The following is a 26,801-nucleotide window of genomic DNA, read 5'->3' on the forward strand; positions in this document are numbered from 1 at the left end:
GAAAATCAGAAAAGCATTCCCAGAAAGAAAGAATTTATGTTCATTTTTAAATTGGCTAAGAAAATCTAGCTTTGTTTTTTTTCTGTCTGTAGCTGAGACCCATCTTCTCCCTGACAGTACAGAGTGAGGTAGAGCTGGAGGCATCCTTTGGGGTATCAGAGGCCACAGTGGTGTTGACACCACCACCTCATGCCAGGGAGAAGACTGTGTGGCTGGAGGGATCCTGCTGGACCTATGACTTTGCTAGAGGCCAATCTTTTCCATCTGTATAAGATGGCCTTTCTAGGTGGGGTTCCCTTTTTTCATGCAAGTCACCTAATCTGAAAAGATACCATGAAAACAGATGGCAAAGGACAATCTCCAGCATGACCTGTTGTATATTTCCTCTTCATGATGACTTTTTTTTATGCTTTCTCCTAGTCCTTTATTAATTTGTATTTATACTGGCACTACAATATTTTCTGCCTCTCATCCTATGATCACGTATCTCTTGCCAGTAGAATAAAAACCTGTTTCTAGTTTCTCCTCTTCACCTGAAAAATATGTTGTGCCTCAGTTCTTTTGTGTAGTATCTCACAGATCCAAAAGCATGTCTCGTAGGTCCTAACACACCAAGGCCCCACTTTCTTAGGCTCTGTGGAGGGGTGTAACACACAGGACTGTCAGAGAGCATCTGTGCTTGTCCTTTGAAGACAGGGGGGAAATCTCGATCTAGTTTGGTCAGAAACGTACCTGCAGTGAAACTGCAGGATGGAGAGCAGGGCATAACTGGTCAGTGGAGTCTTCATCTTGTTCAGCATTTACGTGTAACGAAGGTGACAAATTCCCTTCGGCAACTTCACAATTCTTAAAGATCATTTGGATTTTCCCTACTGTGCTCCATCAGTGCTCACCATTTTCTTGGCGATCACAGCAAATCAGTGTAGGTCACTGCACAGGGCCCCATGACTTTGGTCTATACTGGTCTTCCCCAGAACAGGGCATGGCAGCTGGTCATGCCTCTCTGTTTTAACATACAGATGCCTTGACTTGCACAGTTTTAGTTTAATTTAGGACCTTCTGGCCTTATCTTGCTCCATTTCCTTGGTTGTTGTAGTTCAGCAATTGTCCTGCTTATTTACCTCCAAAGCGGTTCTTCTTACCCAACCATGTCTTGGCCAATACCTCTTAGAACTGTTTCATTGCTCTGTAGGCTGGAAGTGAGACAGAGATAACTGCAGATCTGAAACATGCTGGAGGGATCTAGTCCCAGCTTAAAAAGGAGTCAGAGAAATACAAAAAAGCATAGAAACTGCTTCTTACGGGAGTAATCTGTAGCAGACAGAGAGAATTTGGTTGAGACTTTCCTGATCTCTTTAGGATGCTATTCTTCTTTTGGCACAATTATCACGCCAATTTAATCTGGTTTAGCATGGTTGTAAGTTGGAAACCAACTTAACTGGTGGTATGAGAAACCTTACCAAACAGCCTAATCTCCAAAAGTAAATCACTGCTTCCTGGAACAACCACATCATCAGCACATGGCCACAAAGGCGCCTGGGGAGTGTTTGGGAAGATCTTGGTAGCCAGTCCGGAACAGTGGTGTGATCTGGATCTACTTATCCGGATGTCTGGATGTACCCTGTGAAATGAAAATACTCACTAAATCACTTCCTTGGCATTGATCTGGAAGCTCAGGAAGAAAGATCAAATTGCACAGCACACACCTTTGATGCAGACCAGAACTCATTTGGTATAAATTCTGAAACTGTATTGGCTTAGAACAGACAACCACAATGAAAATGGACCTTCAAGTGCGTTTCACTTGGTTGCTTCTGTTAAGTGCTGCTCTTCTGTCTGAACCAGGTACCGTGTCTAAAATTTTGTCATGCTTGCAGGGAAAATGTTGCAGACAGAGTTAGTTACTAATACAGACTGGCTTGCTGGGAAGGGTTGGCAAAGAGCCTCCTAGAATATTGTTGACAAGCTTTGTACCATAAAATTGATGATTTAATTTGTTTCCTAATTCAAAGATTCAGATCAAATCCATAGGTTCTATTTCAAAATAAAACCAAAATGAAGAAGGCTGAAGAATATTTTCTTTGTTTCTCTTCTGCGAGTGGAATAGTTTGTGGAAGTTGTTCTCTAAATAGTCTTCTTCTAATATTCTAGTTTTTAATTTAAATTCTTCTACACTGTACATTTTTAAATGTAGAGAAAGAAAGAAAAAGAAACAGAGAGCAGCCTGCCAGACCTAGGTAGAAATACACTTTACTGCAGTGCCACGTTCCTTCAAACTTCAAACAAGAACCCCAAACTTTCCTTATAATCTTGCTAGTTTGAGTGAGATATTTTGATCTTTAATTATCAGCGTGGGCACCATGAAAAAAGTCTTGCCAATCCCTTACAAAAAGAGATAATTTCATAGAGTGTAGATTAAGGCGTTGGCTATATTGAATTATTTATAAGACAAAAGCAAAGACAGCCCAGAGGGAAGTTCAGCATCAGAGAGGACTAAAATGCATTTGAAGAAGATGGTCAAATCCCAGCGCTTCAGCAACACTATAATCTTTGTACTTGTTCAATAGGTTCACTTTTGTCTTTGGTTTGACCTGAAGTAGGCTGGATTAACTTTGACTGGAAAAATCACTTAGGATCCTGTCTTGCAAACCCAAGACTGTAGTATCACCATTATATTCGCGAGAGTAAAATCTGAAAGTGAGTGTATGAAAACCAAATGTTAATTCGACAAAAAAGAAAAAAAAATCCCAAAATTAAATTTCTCCTGATTTTAGTGATTGAATCAGGCACAGCTCTTCAGAGCATGATAATTCTGAAAGAGCAAGATATTTTTTTCGAAAGCTGCCATTTGAAAACATTGCTTTGACTGCTGGCAGCCCAAATCCTTTTTTCTTTCAGTCAATATCTGTAGATTTTCAAGGGTACTTATGCGACGAAAACTACAGACTATCAAAAGCACACAATCACACTACATGTTTGCACCCTGCTTTGGAAGACCATTTCATCCCCTGGTATCTGAACCATGATGCCATGGTCTGGTTTAATCAAACATATATTTTTAAATACCTTAAGCAATATGTAGTGTATTCTTCACTGCAGAGTTAGACAAAGCTGGGCTTCCCACGCAGACCTGAGTAGGCATTTGCAAAGAGAGTGGTTTTAGCTAACATGCTGGGCTGTCAGCCAGAAAACCGTCATGGTCTGCACAGATAAATGGTCCACAGCCTCCCCTGCTATTGTGGTACCAACATATGGCAAAGGTAAGTAACCCTTTCTACTGTCCCAGTGAAATTTGGCAGAGCTCAGCTCCCAGGAGCCCATGCCTTCACTGGAAGTGAAGGATGTACATGAAAATTTCTGGGGTTTGCATCCCTTTGTTCTTTGTGCTGCTAAGAAATAAGGTCCTCTGCGGTCATCTTCCACTGAGCTATGAGAGAATGAGCGTGTCCTTCCAGGCACCGGGAGGAACCTCAGGATTGCTTTGGAAACACACCACGTACCAACACTTACTGTATCTAACTCTGTATCAACCCATACCAGGTACCATCTCACAGCAAAACACAAAACATACCTAGAATTGTGGTATGTTACATCAATGCTAATATATTTTCTTATCCACCACAGCAAATGGTTTTTGGTGGAACTCACCAGCAGGTTCAGCAACTGAAGGTCAAAACTCACTATGGAAGAAATTTTCAGAATGGATAAAAGACAAATTTAAACCCAAAGGTAAGAGGGTGAGACATGTTCCTGAGTGTGAACACACCTGGCACACCTGTAGAGTTACATGAGCCAGCTCTGGGTGAGCTGGTTATCTCACCAGCACAGCCAACGGTAACCTACCGTGATAGATCAGGTCCTGTATGCCGCAGAACAGGGCTGAATCAAGCACACTGATTTGGGCTCCACTGTTCAGGCCCCTGCCGTGTATGGCTTTGTGCACTGCAGACATCCCCCAGTCCCCCCCAGTAAGCCCCAGGTACTGGGGACACAGAAACACTGGGCAGCCCATCCCTGTACAGATGAGGACGCAAGCTTAGAAGTTTAGATATCTTGGGTATAGACAAACTGAGATGTTTACCTGTCAATGTTTGCTTTAGTTTTGGAAGATCCACAACTACGACTGGTATCTGGAGGGGACCGATGCGCCGGGAGGGTTGAAGTTTACCATGAAGGCAAATGGGGGACAGTCTGTGACGATCACTTCGATATGAACAGTGGCAGTGTGGTATGCAGACAACTTGATTGTGGACAAGTTGTTTCTGTCTTGGGATGGTCTTATTTTGGCGCCGGCAAAGACGACATCCAGCTGGATGATGTGCAGTGTAGAGGAACTGAATCTTACCTTTGGGACTGTCAGCACGCCGGCTGGAGCATACATAACTGCGGCCACAACGAGGATGTCAGTGTCATCTGTTCAGGTGAAAAAAAAATAAGTTATGCACTCTTAAAAATCTCTTTGGATTTTCTCGTTGACCATAAAAGCAAGAAACATCAGACAGGAGTTTGGAAATCAGGCTAGAGCTGAAATGTGTGCATGTGGAAGCTCCTTGCATTTAGGCTGGTCTGCATGATCGAGGAACAAAAGGATGTCCTGGACAAAATACCAAGATTGGTAGCAGCAAGCAGTGAGTATGAAAATGGTGAAAAGGGAGTTCAGGACCACTTTAATCAACATCTAATTACAGGCTGTTCCCAAGGTAAGAAAGGTAACCAGTTATGAGGAGATAGAAGCATATACAGAAGATGTGAACCAGGCATGTCTGAATTGAAAACAACAAGTAATATTCTTGTCATAAACATAACTGAAAGCAAAGATTGCATAGCTAGAAGCAGCCTATTTTGAAGCAATATAAATAACGCACAATAAAAGTAAATTTTTGCTTTTTTCCCATGTTCACAGGTGTAGCACGCTCCACGGTTGCACCAACAGGTAAGGCTTTTGAGACATAAATCCATTATCTCTTCACAGTCTCCCCAAATACTCAGAGAATAATTTTTTAACTCAAAAATCATGTGATTACACAGCCTGTTGGCAGACAGTATTCTAGAAAGTGGCATGCTCTAAATTACTATTTATTGCTCCAAATCACTATTTATTCATCCACTGTAACATTATTTCTGTTCTTTAGATTGCTCATAGGAACTGTATTTGCCACTCATTTACTACTAATTAGGGAAAACATAAGGTGAGTCTTAACACTCCAGGTCCAAGTTTCTGACTCCTGTTTTTTACTGTTCCTGAAATAATCATAGCACCCTGGAAAACTTAAGTTACGGATGTTACTCATGTTTTCTGGAGTTTTTAAGTATTGAGTTAATTACTAATGTTCTTCATAATACACACCCACAGAGGAGTGGTCACTAAAATGCCATTTTCAATCATATGTAGCCCAGAAGTGAAAGAGTCATTCCAAAATTATTCCTTCTCAAGACCTGAACCTGCAAAAACACATTGTAGTAGCCCTGAACTGTTGCTCTGCACATCTATTTCTGCACTGATGGCACCACTGGCAAATATCTCTGAAGTTCATTTAGAACTGCCATTAATCAATAGAAATGTCACTCACACTACCAGAAGTTGAGGTCTGGTGCATTAACCCACTGCTACACAAAACCTGCTGTTTAAATTATTTCATCGATGTCTGAGTTCTCATGACCATACTGACAGTTCTCTAATAATTTATTTCCTCTAACTTCCAGCATCCTCAAAGAAGCCCCAAACTTCTCTTTCTGCATCAACATTTTCCACAGGCAGCACTGTTGTGACATCTACCACAGAACCCCTGACTTCTGCTGAAAAAGGCAAGGGAAAAAAACAAACTGCAAACGACATGTGTGGAAATTTTGAGCGATATATGCAATTTGTTTAGAGCAGACAGGAGGAACACCAAGAATTCAGTAAAAATAGTTAACAGCTCTGCATGTAAGTAGCCTTGGAAGAGCCAATGGCCAACACCATCTTCATTTTCATAGGAAAATGTGGTTGGAGGGAAAATGGGCATGTGGTTAAGTCTACCTGCACATACAGTTATCAAGACTGCATGTATGTATGGTGAGATCTTTACAATCAGTTCATCTGAGGCACTATTACCTGGATATTTTCTTCACCTTCAATTCTTTCAAATAATCTTGCTTAATTTTTCCTGGTTCTTAAGTTAGTGCGAAGGTAGAATGGAAACAAGGTGTGTTTATACCCTGCTGAGAGGTTGCATCAGTCTCCCAAGCTCACTTATAATTACTACCAAGTCCACTTATAATTACTAACTGGAAGATGTTCTTCTGAGCCACATTACCAAAAGTTAAAGTCCAAGGAACTGTCTTTCTTTTCCATGAAGCCCAAAGTATTAATGGTTTCACAGGTTCTTGAAATGCCTTTTCTTTTACATGGTTGTGTTTCTGTTGAGTAACGTATTTCTCCACGCCCTGGCCACCTCCACAGATTCCTCCTCTGCACCCAGCTCGAGCCCAGCAGGGACTGAGACTCCATCTGCTCCAGGGACCTCGACAACCCTCGAGGAAGGTGAGGCACACTTGCGTGCTGGAAGTCACTTCCAAAGCACAAGACAAACCTCATTCTTTATTTCCCTCAACAATGGCCACTTTGCATCTTTCCAAAGAACTGTTGCATCACTAGTAGTAAAAGAACGCAGGCAGAAATATCTACTATCTTTATTATTAAATAAGAAGTGAAAGTCGTCTTTTCAGCAAAAATAAAGGGCTGTGCATTCACTCATTGTCCTGCAAAGCCCAAATCTAGTTACTTTCACCAAGATTTCAGTTCACACGTTCACTCTTAATTGCTGCTGATCTCTCCTCTGCTTTTTATTTCCTAAACTCTCTCTTGGCCTCAGTTACAGCTTCTGCATCCACTATTGTCACAGAGGAAAATTCCACATCAGCTCCTGAAATCTCAACCACAGTTTATAAAGGTAAGAACAGCCATTTTGCAAGTGCTATCTAAAAAAAATATTCTGTTAATTTGGGTTTTTCAGCTGGACTAAGATGTGACCGTGTAAATCTGTAAAATATTTACAGCTTACAACTACAAATTAAACATCCCTGTGAAGGAACAACCCCCTTGCAGCAACTTCACTTTAAAAATATTAGGGTCTTAGGACATATCAGGAATATATGCATTTAATGATTAATACCTCTGAGCTTGTAGCTATAAATGCTACACTTAAAATTTTGTGAAGTAAAAGTGCCCAGATCATCGTGATTTTGTGTGTCCAAGATTCATATAAACTCCAGCAACATTAAGGAGCAGAGCCAGGCATTTGCACTCGTCTCCCTCAGTTGGACCTCTGCCTCTCCAGTTATTTAGCAGATTAAGAACGCCGGTTTTTATCAAGCCTGAGACGTAAAGCAAGCCACAAGCGCCTTGAATCACACTTGCGCTTTTAATTGCTACTTGCAGCCATTTGATGGCCCATCCTCTACATCCTCCCTTGCTCCCACCGCCGTCACAGAGCAGAGCAGGAGGTCAGAAATCCTGACCGCGCTGCAGACAGGTAAAGAACATCTGCACAACAGGCAGCGTGGTGGAAAAACACGGTTATAAGCTTTGCTTAGGAGGGGACATCCGTGGAGATGCCAAGAAATGTGGCAAAGTCACCATCTCGGCCTGTGACTGATGCTTGCCTATGAACCTCATCTGCCCGGTACCAACCGCTGGCACTGTGGGCAGGCGATCGCCGCCACCACTGCCACTGCCGCCGCCGCCGCCGCCGCCGCCACCGCCGCCGCCACCACCATCACCACCACCGCTGCCACCGCCGCCACCACCGCCGCCACTGCCACCACCACCACCACCGCCACCGCCGCCACCACCACTGCTGCCACCGCCGCCACCGCCACCACCATTGCCGCCGCCACCGCCGCCACCGTCACCACCGCTGCTGCTGCTGCTGCTGCTCCCGCCAGGAGCTGCAAATGCTGCATGCAGTGCCTGCTTCAAGGGAAGCTGAAGGAATTTGAACCACCGAACGTGAAGGAAATAATTATTTTTCTTTTTATTTCTTTAAGAAGCATGACCCAGGAAAGAGCCACCCAGCCTATGTTTCTCACCATTTGTAATGTTACCTATCTGGATTCTAAACAAATGATATTATAAATTTATAATTTTATCATTTCTAATTTTTATAACTTATAATGATAAATATTTATAATTTACAATTTATATTCTAAACAATTTGTATTTCACTGGCTTTCTCGTCAAGCCAGTCCAGGACAAACGGCAGGTCCTGTACTCCTTCTTGAGGATTTCTCAGCTCAGATTCAGCCTCTCCCACACCTCTCCAAGGCCCAGGATGTGGCAGGTTCAGCCCAGCGAGCCGGGGATGGGAGAGCCGGCTCTCCCCCCAGCCTCCCTCCCCGCTTTGGCACGGCTCCCACCTGCCAGCAGTGATGCGTGGAGATCCGGCAGAGAATTGCAGGAAAAACAGATGCTATATTTCAGTGTCAGCCCTGATGGCCTCTCCCTCCTTTCTCCAATGAGTACTGTACCTCTGGAGAAAGGCTTTTGGTCAGATAAGCCAGGAATAGCTGTAGTAAACACTTCCCTCCCTAGAACCAGAACGCCCCTTGTTATTTCGTTTTTTGAACTGCTTTAATAAAGTTGACAATACATGCCCCCTTGCAGTGTTGGGAAACTATATACCAGTAAATGTTACTGCCAAGTTAAAACACTCATTTCTATTTTTGCTCCTCACGCTCCTTTTGCTTTTCTCACTCCCGGTGAAAGAAGTCTGAAACTTTTTTGATGCTTTTAATGCAAAACATTAACATGCAGATCCATTTCTGAGCCATGCCAGTGGATGCGGAAGACAACTAATACAGACTCCCTCTTTCAGAAAGCCTGAAGGCAATTAAATCAATCAAGAGCTGATAGCAGTCATTCAGCCTTACCTGAATGCTCTTTGCCTCTCGTTTCCATGTTTCTTCCTCCTTCTCACAGCCTCTGAAAATACTGCAGAATCATCCATTTCACCCACCCCACTTACAGGAGATGGTGGAACCTCAGCTCCAGGAAACCCTTCCACAGCTGCTGAAGGTAAGAACAGACACTATGCCATAAAATCTAATAATAACAGTGTTTAAGTTTGTTTAAAATAGATTACACTGGTAGGATCACAATAACTGTATAAAGTTTAAGATCAGTTAACTGTTAATTAGTCATCCCAGTGAAGAAAATCCAGCTTCTAAACCCTTCATTTCTAAAACGTTGGGTTGTCAAAGTTTGGGATATATGTAATTATGAACAATTTGGAGCTTCAAGCTGCTTGTGCTATTTGTATAATTTAAGTATCAGCAAAAGTGCCCAAATATCAGCGCTTTCTTTTCCTGGGAGGTGGAGAGTATCCATCATTAAATCAGACTGGGACACCTTCACTTCAAAGATTCAATAATCTTTGAAAATTCTTTCCCAGTCTTAAAGATGGAGGTGCCACCACCTGACACAGTATAGAAGCTGGTTCTCTATACTTTACCACTCATCCTTTTTGGATTCTCTCAGCAAGGAATTAATGATGGGAGAGCGTAAGGCACACCACGCTGTGGTTGTTTCGTGGAGCTGCCTATGGAGAATATCAGCAGACAGTTCACGTGAATGCCTGCTGCCTGAGCCCCCAGACCTGCTGCCCAGACCCTTATTGTCAACATTAACAAAATATCACCTTACCTGAGTAATTATTTATTCAAAGTTTTGACTCAAATTACCAGATTTTAGAGGGTACAACCCAATTCACTTTTCCTTCAAGGACATAATCAAAATAATACAAACAATCATCAGCTCCAGTTTCTATCACTGATTGATGTTTTTCTCCAGTAGTGTATTTCCTCAACTCTTTCACAGTCCCTTCAACATCCCTGTATTCCTCCTCTGCATCCGTTTCAGTAAATAAAGAGGCTGGGGCAGTACCTACACCAGGAATCCTAAGAACAGCTTACAAAGACAAAGTTATAGTTACAGAATGAATCTTGAGTCTAGGTAAGCTAAAGGAAAGCCATATTGTATGGAAAATGTATATGATGAAGTTTTAATAAAGAAGCCTAAGAACATTTTGCTTCATTCTCTAGTAGCTAAGAAGCTTAAAAATCCAAATTTTAAATACCTATTTATCATGGTATTATGTGGTCAGGTAGAAGTACAAGGGATAAGTCCTTTGTTCTCTGAAAAAAAGCTTCCTGTATTTCCACATTTTTCTGGCAAAATGACAAATCCAGATAATTTTAACCAAAAATTTAATTCTGGTTCATATTTATGTTTGGTCATTATTGTTGATTGTTCCTATTGTTTTTTTCCTCCAAGCTTCAACAGATTATTCTGTCACAAAAACAGACGGCTTGATCACATCTGCCCCAGTCACAGTCAGTACTGAGCCATTAACAACTCCAGCACCGCTGTCTACGTGGAGAGAAGGTAAGGAATGGTCAGATACGACCTGTGTGCCTTGTATTCTTTAGGAGCAAAAACATCTCTGTCCTGCATCTCCACACAAGGCACCACTTGGGGCTCAGCAAGCCCCTGAGCTGCAAACAGGTGGTGGCCAGGAGATGACCCCAAGCACACTTTCTATGCTTGTTCCGTTCATACACTCCTCCTCAGCACCTCTTAGTGGTCCCACCTGGGGTGGGGAAATTAATTTATACCAAGCTTGGGTGCAGCCCTTCTTCAGTGCTGATCGTGCTGCAGTGTGTGTGCATATGTCCCACCTTTTCCCCATTCCCTTTGTTGGGGCAACTCTTATTCCAGCATCTATTTTCTAAGACACTTTGCAAGTTTTTAATGAATGAGGTGTTTTAATGAATCTATGAAACAATTTCTTAGCTATTAAAAATATCTTAAAAGCAGAATTTCACCAGACAGGGCCATTTTGCATCAGCCTCTAGTTGAGCTGGGACCTTCCTATCCACCGCATGCTCTCCTGCCTCTTCTAATGTAGCAGAAATTGATAGCCCCAGCAGGCTTTAAACTCCAATGTAAATCTCCACCAGGGCAGACAACTATGTGTATTTTGCCTCTGAACTTGATAGATATTTTCAATATGCACACAGAAAAATGCTTTGGATTCAAAGTTCTTTTATTGATGGACATTTTCTGTACTGCCTACAGTTGCTGTTTTAGCTCTCTGCGGATTCCAGGGAGCAGAGGAACTGGTGGCCATCCTCTTTAGAGCCCTCTTCAGAATACTGAAAGACACTTCCCACATAAACTAAATTCAGCACTTTAAAGCTTTCTTCAGTGCTCATAATTTTCAAGCCTATTATATTCTTGATTATTCATCCAAGCTCTCCCCATTATCTCTATCTTTCTTAAACGTGCAGTCACCGACTGAGCAGCTGAGGTCTCTTTAGTGCCAAGGAGAATAAGTAGCTCCCACGCATCACTCTGAGAGCAAGAGTGAGACTGGACTGGCTCACTGTAGCAATAACATTACCAACTTCCAGCTTTTCTATGGTCTTTCTGTGCCAACTGAAAGGATAATTGTGCCTTTATGCATTGGTTTTCTCTTTCCAATGAGCAGCCCATTCCACCTGTCTTGATTGAATTCCAGCTTGCTGATTTTTGACATTTATTCAGCTTATGAAGATCACTTTGAATTCTCATTGTATCCTTGGGGGAGCACGCAGGTCTTGCCTTTCCTTCTGCTGCTCTCTCTGTACTGTTCCAGTCTCAGTGGCAAGGGCTGAGGATCTCATTACGGAACGGTAGCTGTATAACACTCATACCATCTGTTAGTCCAAGATGCTGCATTAAATGATAAACAATTACCAAGGCAACTGATAAGTCTTCTCTTTACAAACTTTTTTTGACACAGCTTGTCTTATACAGACTTATCTATGCTGCCAGAAGTTCAGAGATGTGACTCAATGCCAGTGGTAGCAGCACTAAAAAGTGTAACACAAATTTGCTTACTGCTCCACCCATTAATCTAATTTCAAATAATATTTTCATGTTCAAGATCTAGGATCTATCCACCCTAATTTCTACAAAAGTTGTCTTAGAAATGAACAGACAAATCCTCAGCATGGTGAAGAAGAAATTTCAGTCAGTGTTTTTCTACTTTTTTCCTGCCAGTAATTTCACTTTCAAAAGGATAGAAAAGAAAACTTTCCTACTTTGAAGAATATTTTACAGACCTTTGATCAGATTTTGCTGCTTGCCTTACTTATGCAGACTGGCTCTATTCCAGCTGAATGAAAGAAAGTTTGCACTTCTTTGCACACACCAGTGAAACTGAGAAATGAATGTGATCATTCAAAAAAAAAAATTTACTTTTATTTGCTTGGCTTTCAGAAGTTGAACATGAATTTCTTAATTGAGTGATCTGTTGACTATGCAGGCTTAAGGAACCCAATACATGGTGTATATATATGGTTTCCTAAGAATTACTCTGGAACTACGTGCTTTCAACTATTAAGTGCTTTGCCTATGTCTACTCCACCAAGTATTTGAGCAATTTAATCTTATTTATGCTTACTGTTTGTGACAGGGATGCTGTTCAATGGTTAAAGGAAAAAAAAAAGGCTCCTCTAGCTCTAACTAATAATCTCGATACTTCCATTTGTACATACTGCAGGTAAACTGTGTTTGTGTTAAAGCCTCAGGAAAACTAAGTGCTCACCAATTCATTTCATTATATTCTACACTTAACTAAGCACAAAGCATTGACTTTGAAGAGATATAAATATCAATTGTTTTCTTTTAATAATTTGCTGAAAGTAAAAAGTTGCCTTTCAGCTGTCTGTAGACACTCATACAAGAATACATTAAAGATTCTTGGGACTGTTACTCAATCAGTCCTTTATTTTCTGAAAAAGTGCCCCCAAAAATTTCAGATTGATGTTCATATTTCAGATTAATAAAATACTTAATTCACTTAGAAACTTTAATAGGAAAGATGCCTCCCTCCCAATAAAGCCATTTTTAGTATCAGCTGAATCACAACAAATCTATTTCTGCCTGTAATTTAAGTCAAGATCTGGATCTAGAATTTTTAATCTGCCTCTTCCTCGCTATGTTCACCTGGATTTAGAGAGCTAATGAAGTGCAGTTCTTAAACTTCTCATTTCATGCCTTCCACCATCACTGGTAAATACTCAACACCTGGATCAGCAGGTTAATTATCTTCTGTCTCAATTACCTTTTTTCTCCCTGAAATCACATTTGGCAGTCTTGTAGAAGTGTAGACCTAGGTCTTGGGAAGTGAGCCAAGCACATTGCTGCTGGCATTTCTTTACAGCCAACATGTTCAGAAGTAAATGATAAGCGTGGTACTCAGATGGAAGGAGCTTTGATCATGGTCAGCGAAAAGGAATTAAGGAGAAAGAGAGTCCTAGGAAACATGGCCCTCATTCTGAATGGATGTGCATTAGTTGGTTACAAATGGCTGCCGGGTGACAGCAAAATGTCCCAAAATGAAAACCTTGTAATTACTGACCCACCAAGGAGTAAGGTGTGTATACTTGGTAGAGTTTATGATGGCCACAAACTAAGAGGAACTCAATTATGTTGTCAGCAGTGTCCCCGATTTCTTTCTCTGAAAGAAAAATACACTCCAGGCCCATAAAACTGATTTGGAACTTCAGACCTCTAAAAGCCTTTCCCTCTGAAAGTGAGATGAATGTGTGGAGTATTCCGTAAGTGCCCAGCTCTCAGAAATGAGCCTGGTGTGTAGAAATAGCTCTGCTACTATTCTGGGGAAATGATGCTGTGCCAACCATCTGTTATGCCAGAGGCTTAGCAAGGATGGGAAAAGAAGATGAACCAGGCATTATTTAAAGGAAGAAGGGGGGAAAAAAACCCCAAACAAAAGCCAAACCACATCCCTTAGATCGCATGGTATCCCAGGAAAAGGTTGGCTCTGGGTATTTGTGTTCGTCCTTTAGACAGCACGACAGTATAGGCGAGAATGACGGTAAAGGAAAGGTAGAAAACCTTCCCTTTGCTGCCCGGAGTGGGCGGCGGTGGCAGCTAGCTGCGCGGGTGAGGCTCCTTTTCCCCAGAGATAGCACGCTGCGGAAGGGGACCGTGCCCGCGCCCATCCGGTATTACGGGTAGAAAGACGGGTTCGAGCGTTTATAGCACCCGTCCTACGACAGCACCGAGATTCGGGGGAGGATCCTTTGCCAGAGCAGACCAGGTCGTGGGCGACCTGCTCCTGCCCCCACCGGGGTGGTACCCGGCCCGCAGGCAGGCGCCGCCGCGGGCGAGCACCGCTGACGCGGCACGGGCCCTTTCTCCGCAGCGGCTGCCGCCGCTCCGCCCCCGCGCCTGGCGGGCGGCCGCGGCAGGTGCTCGGGCCGCGTCGAGCTCTACCACAACGGCAGCTGGGGAACGGTCTGCGACGACGGCTGGGAGCTGGCGGCCGCCGAGGTGGTGTGCAGGAGGCTGGGGTGCGGAGAAGCTCTGCTGGCCCTGGCTGAAGCCCAGTTTGGTCCGGGCTCTGGGAACATCCTCCTCGACGACGTGCGGTGCAGCGGGGATGAAGGCAGCCTGTGGGAGTGCTCCCACAGAGGGGTCGCCGTCCATAACTGCCGACATAAAGAGGATGCCGGCGTCATTTGCGCAGGTACGCCAGCACGTCTCTCGTAAACTATAGCTTCGTGAGCAATGCCAGCCTGCCTGCAGCTGAGATTTTGACGCAAAACTTGTTTCCATCAGTGGGATTGTTTCAGGGATGAAACCAAGACCTATGAGAATTGCTGTGTTTTACCACTTTTTTTTTTTTTTTTTTTGGTCAACTCATGCAGTTTATTCACACAGATTTGTGTTTTAAGTTTTTATTTGAGTTCTCAAATCCTTTGGCTACCTGGAATACCATTGTCAATCTTACCTGATGCATTTTCCTACTCTATTATGTGACTGCTTTATGCATTACTATTTGAATAATAACTTTACATCATCAGTATTGTACTTCAGTCCTTCTAGTCCTGATTTCCCATGAATTATCAAGTACAACTAGTAAATAAAATTTCCTGTTCTCATATTTAGTAGGGAATTATTTTAGTAACTTCCTTTAGGATTTTTCCAAATCAGTTCCCAGTTTTCCAGCAATTCTGTATTCTGACTGGGAACAAGTGTGCAGTTGGAGAGCGCGAGTCTCTGCAGCCTCTGTGCAGCCGGTGCCACGGCAAGCTGTGGTCCACGGGCAAAGCCCACCCACGTGGAGGGCACTCCACGAGCCTGAAATGACTGAGGTGAAACGTAACTGTCTGAAAGGGGTTGTGGATGAGACCTGGAACAAAAAATGCTGGTTGGCAGCTTACCCTGGGGATACCTTTCCCTGGGGAAAAATCAAAGCAAATTTTTAGTAGAGTTAGGTTTTTTAGTACAGACCTCAAGTGAAGTTAAGCACCTGACCCAAGCAGACATGTGTCTCTTTGGTGAGTATGTCCCACACCTAAAACAATTAAAGATTACACCTGCAAGGTAACTGCAACCATTAACACCTGGCATTTAAAAAAAAGTTTGCAGCCTTTTCCCTCTGGTGATGATTTCAGAGGCGAACGGGTTGCTCTATATCACTACCTCTTTCTTTTTTTTCTCATAGTTACTGAAGAAGGTTATTAAGTGTCCTCATAGTAAAATTAAAAATTCACTTTTCTGTTTCCTTTCCTAGAGCCAGTCACTCCCCCGGTCACAACAGAGCCCGTTCCAGCTGGTGAGTTCTCCCAGATGGGTCTTGCAAAGTTTTCACAGCTTATATATTTTATATAGTAACTTAAGCACTGGTAGGAAGGTAAAAATTTTATAGGTAAAAATTTCAAAGCAAGTAAATGCATGTAAAATTAGTTTCTGAGACACTTGAGGCTTATCTAAGAGTTTTGCTGTTAAAGAATACTGGCATCAACAGGAATAGTTATGTTAGCTATGGACATATACATCAGAGCCTGAAAGAGAAAAAAAGTCTTTATATTTACTCACGGGTTTATATGGCACACTATGAGACAAAGGATTTATGGTAGCTGATGAACTGACAAGATGTGGCTTGTTACAATAAGATTAATTTCACAGTTTTGCCACTTTCTGGCAACACAACAAAGTTGGCTTTTGCTACATGAGAAATGCACCCGGAAAGCCCATTTCTGAGGCTGCTGACTGCCCGTGTGTTTCCCTCTGCTTTCCCAAGACATGTCCCTGAGACTGGTGAACGGAGGGGACGTGTGCTCGGGACGCCTCGAAGTCTTTCACAACGGGAGCTGGGCAACCGTCTGCGATGATGGCTGGGACATGCAGGACGCCACGGTTGTGTGCAGGCAGCTGGGCTGCGGAGATGCCGTCTCAGCCAAAATCGATGCCTTTTTTGGGGAAGGTACAGGAGAGATTCTCCTGGACAACGTGGCGTGCAGAGGGGACGAGTCCTCCCTGGAGCAGTGCTCTCACAGGGGGCTGGGCATGCACGACTGCTACCACAAGGAAGATGCTGGTGTTATCTGTACAGGTACTCACCTTTTCCATTTTGTTTAATGTGAATTAAGTTTCGTAAGCCGTGCGTGCAAGCTGGCATGGGCGGAAGAGGCTTGTCGCAAGGCTGGAGCCCGTGTGGGAACGGGGACCCTTGGCAGTGGCTGTGCAGGGAGAGGGGAGGCTGATGAGAGCCAGGGACGGCCAGGGGCACCCTGGTCACAGGTGGGACCAGCCCCCGTGGGCTCCATACATCCTTCCAACAAGGGATTCCTCTACCTGGGTCTGGGGGAAGCAGAGAGGGAAGAGCGGGGCTATAGGTATTTCCTTCCAGAGAGGACCACCAGTAGGTTTTGGCAGACCAACCCGGAATCTGCTTTTGGGACAAAGACTATTTGCCTAAATGCCTCAAAGTACTTGTGCCAGACTTGCACTTTTATAAATGTATTTTCTTCTCTTTATGAATTTGTACTCATTTTCAAAGATCTGCATCATATTTTTGCGAACTTTATTGAGGAAAATTAAGAAAATTCCTGCCAGCTGAGGATGCAGAAGATAATTGTTTTGATGGCGGCTCTGGCACTAGATGAATGTGGCGTTGCCGATCGTAGACATCAGTGTAGGCTGGCGGGCCACTGCATCTTTGTGGACTCAGCTGTTTCTGTCCAAGAGAAAGTGAGCTCCTATGGGGAAGTGATACTGATGCTGTGCTGCCATTTTGTATTATAATGATATAATGAATAATAGCCATGAGACTTGCATATTCCTGAAGAAGTGAATAAGGCTTCTACTACCCGTCTGAAGAAGCCTGTATTTTCACTTTGATTTTATTTTTGTTATTTCTTCTCCTCTCCCCTTTTTTTGGTACCACGCACCGTTTTTAGTTGATTGTTACTGAAAAATAATTACAATTAATATTTGAGAAACAATTGCAACGAATCTTTGATGTGCTGTACATAAGCTGCAAGCCCGGGAGAAGCATTTAAGGAGAAATCACATTCAGACTATCAGCCTCCATTCCTAATTCATTCAGTCCTGCTCACCGCAGTCCGCACGCTGCAAACCATTTCTCCTCCGATGTATCAAGAGGCTGTATTTTACAGAACAAAATGTTTGTTTCCCAACTGACCTTCCCAAGCTGCTCGTAATTGATTTAATTTAAAACAGAGTTCTGGATGGCTCGTCTTCCACGCTCTGGCAGATCTTGCAGTGCTGGAGCTACTTCACTGCAACCAGCAAGTCATACTGGATTTCAACCTGGCTGAGGAGGCAGGACAGAAATTATACCTGTCCCCACAGGTTCACTTCTCTGCCCCACTGTTGACAGATGTGCTCGTTGCATGGGGTGGCAGTGAAAATGGCATGGCAGAAACACCTGCAGCCTTCTCCCAAGCTTCAGAAAGCATCACATCAGTCACGGTTTTGGGGAGAGCCCTGACTGTTGCTGCTGCGTGTCTCGCCTTGTAACTGAAAGCGTTGATCTGGCTTCCTTCTTTTGATGGTTTTTATTTTCTCTCCTGACAGTCCCTCCGGAGCTTACCACACCAACAGGTACGGAGTAATTCAGTGTTTGTTTATTCACCTCAGGTTTAGGCAAATACAGCTTATTGTGCAGCAGGGTGCTGATTCCATCGGAATTCAGCAGTCCTGAGCCAAAATTCGTGCTCTCTCGGAGGTGAGAGTGCCCTTACCTCATCGCTAGCCCTGACGAATTCGAGGCGCTCAGGTGAACACGAGCTCCTGGTGGGATCTGTGGACAGCGGTGTCCTGCCACACTGAGCTCTTTTGCCTCTGTAGAGAGACACACCACCATGCACATGGTTTCCATCCACCCTCAAGGGCGGTGGAAGTACCACAAGCTGGTTTACACAAACACCAAATTATGGGCTAAACTGCCATAATGTAGCTGGATTGGGGATCTCGTTATGCCAAGCCTAACTGAACCAAAATGATAATGTTGCCTTGCTTTGTCAATCTATGCTTTGCTCACTCAGTATTGGAAAAATTACTAAACCGTGGCTTTTGTTTTCGCTTTGACAGTCCCGACCGAGTGCACGACAGCTGAAACACCAGGTATTTATTTCTGGTCACTTACTGAACCGTGCTGAGCAGAGGCACCATGAAGGTACCACGTCAGACCATGGAGGACAGCAGGATCCCCGGTTCACAAAGCGCTCGCGAACCGAGTCAGGGAATGAACTGTCAGGCACTCACGTTTTCGGTCTCCGCTCAGGATTGAGCAGGCTACCTGTCCTCCCGGCAAGGCTACACTGGCCGCCAGAGCCGTGCCCGGCCCGGCTGCATTATTCGTTTCCCTGCCCAAGCTCAGGGTCTCGCCATAGGGTTTTCCAGAGGTGATGCAGACCATCGCGCTGGCTGTGTCACTGCGGCGTGTACGTTCAAGGCCGCACTCGAGCTACGTTCAGCCGTGCAGCGAAGCGCTTCCCAGTTACTCACATGGCTTCATGCGATATCGCAAGTGTCTGAGGCTGCTGCTATGGGCCTCGGGGCAAAAATACACATTTAAAATGCAGACAATATTTAATTTTGTCTTTTCTTTCTCACAGTAACAGTCTCTCCTACTCCTGAACCAACAGACATTACCACTTGTAAGTAACGCAGCGTTACTCTGGCTTACGCGCTTAATTATCTGCCCAATTTCTGATCATGAATTGGCTGGCTCCCTGTCTCCACTGTGTGTATAATCTCATGGATTTAACCATAAGCTTCAGGGATAATCCCCATCGCCTCTCCCTTGGCTTCCATACACAACAAAGGAGAAAAAGGAGCTTGGTATCGGTACAGGAGAAATACCCGCGCTGCTGAAAGCAGTAGGGAAGGTGAAACCGCTGGGGCAGACAGATACACCCATATAAATTCAGATTTGCACTCAGTCATCCCACCCCACGAAAGCCAGCCTTCCTGCACATCCCCAAGCTGCATCCCCACCGCGGCACGCACCGGGCCCTGCTTCCCGCGGGAACGGCCACATTCAACGCCCGCCGCGGCAGCGGGGACCCTGCCTCCCTCAGTGCGGCGGCCGGGGGCACCGCGCGTTACAAACGAAACTGTGTCTCACCGGCCCCCGGCCCCCAAACCGTGGTTTAGCAAACGTCCCACAGGTTTCCAGGGCCTTTCCCGCGGCAGGTCAGAGGCCCGTCGGCGGCCACGGCAGAGGCAGCCTGCACGGGGAGGCGTTGTCCTTCCAGCGGGGACGCTCATGCTCCGGGCAGGCTTCGCTAACGCCTGCCCCGGGCAGCAGCAGCACCTTCCGCGCGCCGCTGACGGCCACCCGAGGGAGACCGGCGGGTCTCCCGTGGTCCGGGTGCCCGGCGCCTACCCCGTGCTGGCACAACGGCTAACCTGCGGCTTTGTTTTCTCTCCCGTCTGGGATCGGCTCCTGCAGAGACCGCGGCCCCTGAAGCAGCGGGTACGCATGGCTTTGGTTGGTCTAATGCTTGACCCTGGGGCTGAACCGGTGCCCTCCCCATTAACAGTCCTGGCCTTGCTCACACGGTAACGGAACAGTTACTGACGCCCGGCTTTTACTTTCTCTTTGACAGTCCCGGCCCAGTCCACGACGGCTGAAAAAAGAGGTATTTATTTCTGGTAATTTCTTCAACCATGGTGAGCAGGTCACAGGTTCTCACGTGAGTCGTCAATGGATTTAAAACGCAGACAATGTTTAGTTTAATATTTTCTCTTCTCACAGTAACAAGCGCATCTGCTCTACCAGTCCCTCCAACTCCTGAAGCAGCAGCCGTTACCTCCTGTAAGTCATGCAGCGTTACTCTGGTTTACACCCTTAGTTCTCTATCGAAGTCGTGCTCTGATGATGTGTTGGCATGTCTCCCTGTCTCCACTGTGTGCATAATCTCATGCATCTAGCATTTAACTTTGGGGATAATTCCTTTGGCTTCCATACAAATCAAGGGATGGAAAATGCTGTTGGTATTGATATGGGAGAAATACCTGCACTGATTAACATACCAGGGAAGGGGAAGCCACTGGGGCAGACACTCTACACCAGTATAAATCCAGATTTCCTCTAGATCATCTCTACTCCTAGAAAGTCAGCCTCCCTGCACGTTCAAAGTTGCATCCCCACTGGAAGTTGAGCCAGTGGGAATCCTTCTGACATACCCAGTGGTATTTGGTTTGAACCTTAGTTTTCTACAACGGGATTTAACTTTTTTAAAAAAATGGAAATGCAAGTTCTGCTCATTAATTGAAAATATTCTGCCTCAGATGCTTAGATAGAAAACTAAGGTTTTCTTTAAAGCCTGGGCCTATCAGCTACACATTGGTAAAGGGCACTCGGCTGCCTCAGTAGAACACACATACTTGTGTTGACAACATACAAAAACTGAACTTTGGATGCCAAGCATGCATTTGAGCATCGGACTATCTGCCTACATAAAGGAATAGACAGAATTAAATCTTGTTCCTATTAATGCTAGTAGTATGTTATCTTTAGTATTCAAGCCCCTACACTTTTCTTAATACGAGCCCTTTGTCCATGACAATTCTATTCCTCAGAACTGTTGTTACTAACATTTCCTAGTCTTAATGCATTCAGCTGATTAATGTATATTGATTGATTATATAAGAGCACACATTTTCCTCATTCAGTCTCACTTATTTCCTTTTTGGTTTGTTTTGTTGTTTGTTTTTTTTCCATTAAAAGCCCATCCAAAAACAGACCCAGCACCTATAAACCCAGGTAAGGTATTCGCATCCTTTCTTCTTCTTGATGACTGCCCTTCCTCAGGCAGTATATGCTGGGAGAGAGACGTGCGCTGGGAAAGCCTGGCGATTCAATAGCGGAGAGTATCTGAGTGCAGAAGAAAGGGGGAAGCAGGAGAGGCTGGGAGCAGGCATGGTGCTTGGGGATGCCGCAGCTTACCCAGAGACCGCACACCGCTGGTACGGGGGCTGGCAGCCGAACCGTCCCCGGTGGCGAGGGTCAAGGCGATGAGCTGGCCTATGTCTGCACCGTTTACGGAAAAAACACATTTAAACATCTGCCCGTAGCCCGCCAGGCTGCTGGCCAGTCAGTGCTCGTGTGCTCCGGAGGGCTCGCGGGCAAAGAAACAGCTTGTTATGGCGGGGAGCTCACCCTCTTCCCCTGAGAGAACGGACGAGCTTGTGTAACCTTGGGGTAGCTGTAGGAGGGAGCCGCGAACTGTCGTGGTTTAGCCCCAGCCAGCAATTAATGGCACACCTCCTCTCCACTCAGCTACCATTGCCGGGTGCAGCAGCACGGCCCACATTTGCAGTATTTAAATACCAGTATTTAATACACGCTGCATTTTACTCTATGCTTACATATGGATTATTAACACTAAATTTCTTCTTCTCCAGCAAACCTTCCTTACCTGCCTAAGTACGCGCGGGTGATGCTACTACGATTCTTAACTGGCCTGTGCCAACCGAGGAGGCCTGGGGTGCAAAGTATAAAGTTACAAGGGTAAATATTTATTCATGCACATGAGGCGTCCCAGCCAAACTGGGGCACCCCAAACATGGTTTTACACGGGGTTCTTACACCCTTCAAACGTGCAGGTACAACACAATTTGCCTAGTCACTCACACCCGCACTACCGATTACTAACCATAGTAAACTTTTGTAAAACAACTCCATTTCTGCAGCTTTCTTGCTCCCTGTCTATTGATCCAGACGTCCCTGGAGTCAGTCTTGCCGAGTTACTGATCTGTGACACCAGCATCAGCTGGGAGGGTTTCCAAGACGTGTCAGAGGGGCTGGGATGCTGGCATTATCTTGGCTGTCCGGGGGAAGCATTCACTCTGAGCTTCCACAAAGCAAAGTCCTTCTTTGCAGAGCCAGCCTGTCCTTCAGTTTGTTTTTAATTAAGCATGAACAATACCAGAGTCTCCAGTAAAATTCCACTACCAGAAGGTACCACTGTACCCTCCTACTACATTACAGTTTATAATGTGAAGTAATATATAGAAAGTTAGTAATACACTTTCATCCTGTAAAGACTGATTGATATCAGAGTTAGGGAAGGGAATTTTCCTAACAGTGACCACCAGAAGACCCCACACCAATGCCAGAGGCTACCGTGCAGGGAACGGACACCTGAGCAACCCCTGATACAGGCCTGGGATCAACTCCTATGCCGTGTTTCACATGCCATACAAAGGCTGTGGCACATGAAGGCTGGTAGGAATGTATGAGTTTGAAATTATCTCATGCCAAGGTGTTATCAAAATAATTTATGAAAAAAATTTCAAAAATATTTTTAGAGATTGTTACTGGATAATGCAACCCCATGGCTTTGTGAATGCCAAGACTTGGAAAGTTGACATGGAACATCCATGGCATAGATGAACATTATATTAACACCACAACAAAATTATATTTCTAAAAGTTCATTATTCTAAATTATATTACATTATCCACCTTCCCATTTAACACACTTCCCTGCCCCACTTCCCTTTCATAACCCTCCCTTGTCGGGTCACCTTGTGTGTGGCTAAACGTGCCCAAAACAAAGAGACTCTGGGTTACGTACAGCTCTGACGTATAAAGCAACGGCGTATTCACTCCAACACCCAAGGGAGAGCAGGATTTAGTGAGCTGGGCGCTAGCGTGGTCACCACACTGAGGAGACTCCCAACGAGCCTTTGCTGGCCGGGCGACAGTCAGGCGCAGAAGGGTCAGTCTTCCTCCGTGGCTCCTTCAAACAGACCCTCCACTGTGCTCAGCTGCCATTCCCCAAGTTTTTTTTCCTTTAAGACTTTCTACTCCTCCATGTTGGTGTTTTCCCTCTTGAGTCCTTGAGCTACTAACTGAACCCGAATTAACAGTTAACATTTAACAGTTAACATTAACAATTGATTCGTCAGTAATTTCACCTCTCTTATCTTGCGTGGCTCTGCAGACTTTCTCACAACTTGGCAATGTCCTCAGCTGGGACCTGCGGTTGGCCCACCTCGGGTGGCCCGGGATCTTCCCAGCATGGGCAGCTGAGCCCTGTTACCCCTTAGCTTGCCTGACTTTCTAGAGACATTCAGGAAAAGGTTTCAGCCATACTTTGCAGCTCTAAACTCGTAGCCCATCAAGCCATGACCTATTCTAACACAGTGGAAGGATTCATTTCTGGCACCTTCTACAGCAGAAATACAAATTCTCTTGACAAACCTCAACTGCAAAACAGACAGGAACACTGCTGCCCAAATGATACCCAGTGTTAGAGAGTCTCCATACCAGGAAACTCCATCTAGATGATTTATTGTCAAGTTTGCTTTTTATGATTCACCATCTTTTTCAAATTCGGTGAGGATTTCATCATATTATGTTCAGCCAAACCAGGATTTCTTTGTTCGTGCTACCCTCTACAGCACAGAGCCAAATCTGATGCTATTGAGACACGTGTGTGGTCTCTCCAAATTGTCATGACTTTATGACTGTGGCGTCTGATTTATTCAGAAAAGAGTAAAGAAAATATCTCAACAACCATTTCAAAGTAATTCCTCACATGTGATTGACTTCATATGGATAACAAATACATACACCAAAGAAACACAGTCCTGAAACACATTTGAGTTACCTGCTTGCAAGAAGCAGCAGGATTTTAAATGAGCTAGCTATTAGGACAAAAACACAGTTTTGTTAGTTGGCTCTTTATGTTTCATTCCCCATAATATTCTGGTAGGGAAGAAGAATTCATATAAATTCTCAGAAGGTATTTCACGAATTATATAAAAAATTTAGAGAAGGATGAAGCATCTGATTAAAGGGGTTTTGGTTGATTTGGGATATGGAATTGTTTCTTCATAGCTCTTCAGAAATTCTAAGGTTGAAATAAAAAATAACTTTGGAAAGGTAACAGACCCGCACAGTAACTCTCTTTCATGTATTTAAAATTCCATCAGGTGCTTTACATTTATAAATTTACATACATATGTGATATTTATATATGTTGTGCTACATATTATACTAACATACATATTAAATTCCATACAGTTGCATCTGTGTTCAGGAGTTCTGTGCTGTGAATTGTGATTAACATCACATTCAGAAATTTCTGAAGGAAAGTTTCTTGTAACCAATGAAAAAAATGGGCTTAGTGACCATGTCACTATTTTTGTATGACAATTATACATGGGGGTTTTTTTCCTTTTTTTTTTCTCAGGTGTGTAAGGGACCCAACCTGTGGGAACTACTATTCACCAGGCAACAGGATTGTCCAGTTCAAGTTCAGAGGCCCTATATACCCAAGAGTTTGCTTACGGTGCAAAATATTAGCATGCAACAGATACAATTATTCCTTCCAACGCTACCAGGGCTATATGACAAGAGGCAAAAGAAGCGCAAAGGACGTCATCATTATTATCATCCCCAAATAATAACAGCCCCAATAACGCTTCTTCTAACCATAACATTATGTTGATCGCTTATGTATGTGATCAGTGTGTTGCACATCTGCTACTAATTTCTAGAAATACATTATACTAGGCGTTGTAAATCTAAAAATGTTTTAACCTTAACTGTACTTCTGTTCTGTAATTGCAGAACTTTTATGTCTATATTGCAGATTTGTAAAACCTTAAACTTCAGTAAATACTCTCAGTGACAAAGAGCAATTGGATCAGCTGGCTGATTTTTCTCACCAAGACTTTGTGTCCCTCCCCAGTTCTTCCAGTTCTCCCCATTGTACCAAATAGCTCAAATACTGAGCATTTAAGGAAGATTAACCTGCCTTACAGATGCACACGTCACAGCGCTGCTTTCTGAGCTCACAAAGAGACATAAATCAAAGGATAAGCATTCCTGGTAACCAGTAATGTCTGAGCAATTACCTTAAACAGGAACTCAAAAATACTTGGAAAAATACTGTACATGTACTGAGATATAATATCTGCAATACGTATAAACTATTAATCTTCCCATATCCCAGGTTTTATTACTGGAGATTAGAAATATAAAAAATTGTACATCTAAATTTACTGCACTATAAGCATTTGCTTCATCCTTTTTCTTTCAATCTGTTCAAATGATGTCATGTTGAGCCAAGAAAGTGTTCCTGTACTTTAATGTTAAAGTGTCCTACTTGGAATGTCTTTGTAAAAAAAAAAAAAAAGGAAATTAATGATTTTCAGTTCATAATAGAGAAAAATCTATTGTTGATTGCGGAACTGTACAGGAGTACAGCAGTCATCTCAGAGAAAGAGATGGATTAAATTCTGATAATCTGGCAAACCTGGTCTGACTGTGAAAAGCATCTTGAAGACCAATATACAGTTTCCATACGGCGAGTATGTGCAGATTACTCAAACTCATAATGAGATGCCCTGTACCAAAATAAGGATGCCTAGCATCTAGATGCTGTGCCACACAAGACAAAAAAATCCACTTTTTCCAGCAACTTTTCCTTTTATGCTTCATCCCTTCAAAAAAGGGACTAGACTCATTCTGAAACTCAGCTCCATGAATAACTTAGCCAGCTCTCAAATGTCAAAGTCACGCAAATCCCCCACGAAGGCTCCAGATCTAATCTCTTACCTGGTGGCTAAGCCTCAGCATTGGCTGAGCAGGCTCACTGCCAAAGTCCTCATCCTGCAGGACCGTCATGCCCGTCCTGAGCCAGGGTATCTCCTAATCATACCTAGTTCATACAAAACTCCTTCACACTCGTAACCCTGCGGCTCCGCGTCTCACAGGTAATGACGTAAAGTGCTTGAAATCACATTTTCCCTGCTGTTGCACTCCCGGCTGCAGGCAGTGAGAGAAAGTGCCTGTAAATAAGTGTCACAACTGAATCCTCATTCCTTTGTACTAAAATGCACGCTAATTTGTGCTGAGGATCTGCTATTGTAAAACACCTTCCCTACAGTCATTCTCTCCTCATCTTAAAGGACTTTGGCTGGCCTTTGTCTTTTGAGAGGTAATTCAAAGCGGGCCGTTAATATTTTGGCATCCCTTGGTATCTGAACACATCACACCATCTGAACACAGACTTAACACAGTTTGAACGCTCGGATTCGTAGCGCGAGTACGCAGAGCAGCACAGTGGCTTAGGGACTTCTCTGTGCAGATGGAGCTACCAGCCAGCCTCAAGCGTGGGCACGGGCTCAGCCCTTCAGAGACATTGGGCCACTGCTTAGGTGCCCAGTCCTCCAGTATCAACTCCAGCAAAGAAAATTTCCTAATCATTTATATACAAGCAATTCCAAACAGTTTGACTACCAACCTGTAACTACTGGAGTAAACCACCAAGGAATCACGGCCACAGGCATTTTCTTCTGGGTTCTGATGGGCACAGCATTGATTGGCAGAGCTCCGTACACCAGTTCACATGTAAAATGCACACAAAACAGATGTTAGCATTTTGAAAAGTCCCTGCAAGTATGTGTGTGGGTT

General features: G+C 44.1%; 1 protein-coding gene across 1 annotated transcript; it reads left to right on the forward strand.

Moving 5' to 3' along the window:
• Nucleotides 1-3,196: 3,196 nt before the first annotated feature.
• LOC309406947 (scavenger receptor cysteine-rich domain-containing protein DMBT1-like) lies at nt 3,197-18,476 on the forward strand (the record flags this gene model as incomplete). Its single annotated transcript, XM_082002326.1, has 11 exons — nt 3,197-3,260; nt 4,101-4,325; nt 4,904-4,933; nt 8,960-9,055; nt 10,313-10,423; nt 14,226-14,595; nt 15,423-15,436; nt 15,627-15,668; nt 16,137-16,448; nt 17,999-18,086; nt 18,452-18,476. 11 exons carry the CDS (start codon nt 3,197-3,199, stop codon nt 18,474-18,476), a joined length of 1,377 nt encoding a protein of 458 aa, XP_081858452.1.
• Between the last annotated feature and the right edge of the window lie 8,325 nt (nt 18,477-26,801).

Source organism: Phaethon aethereus (genome assembly GCF_964289735.1).
Source record: "Phaethon aethereus genome assembly, chromosome: 7".
Lineage (NCBI taxonomy): Eukaryota > Metazoa > Chordata > Aves > Phaethontiformes > Phaethontidae > Phaethon > Phaethon aethereus.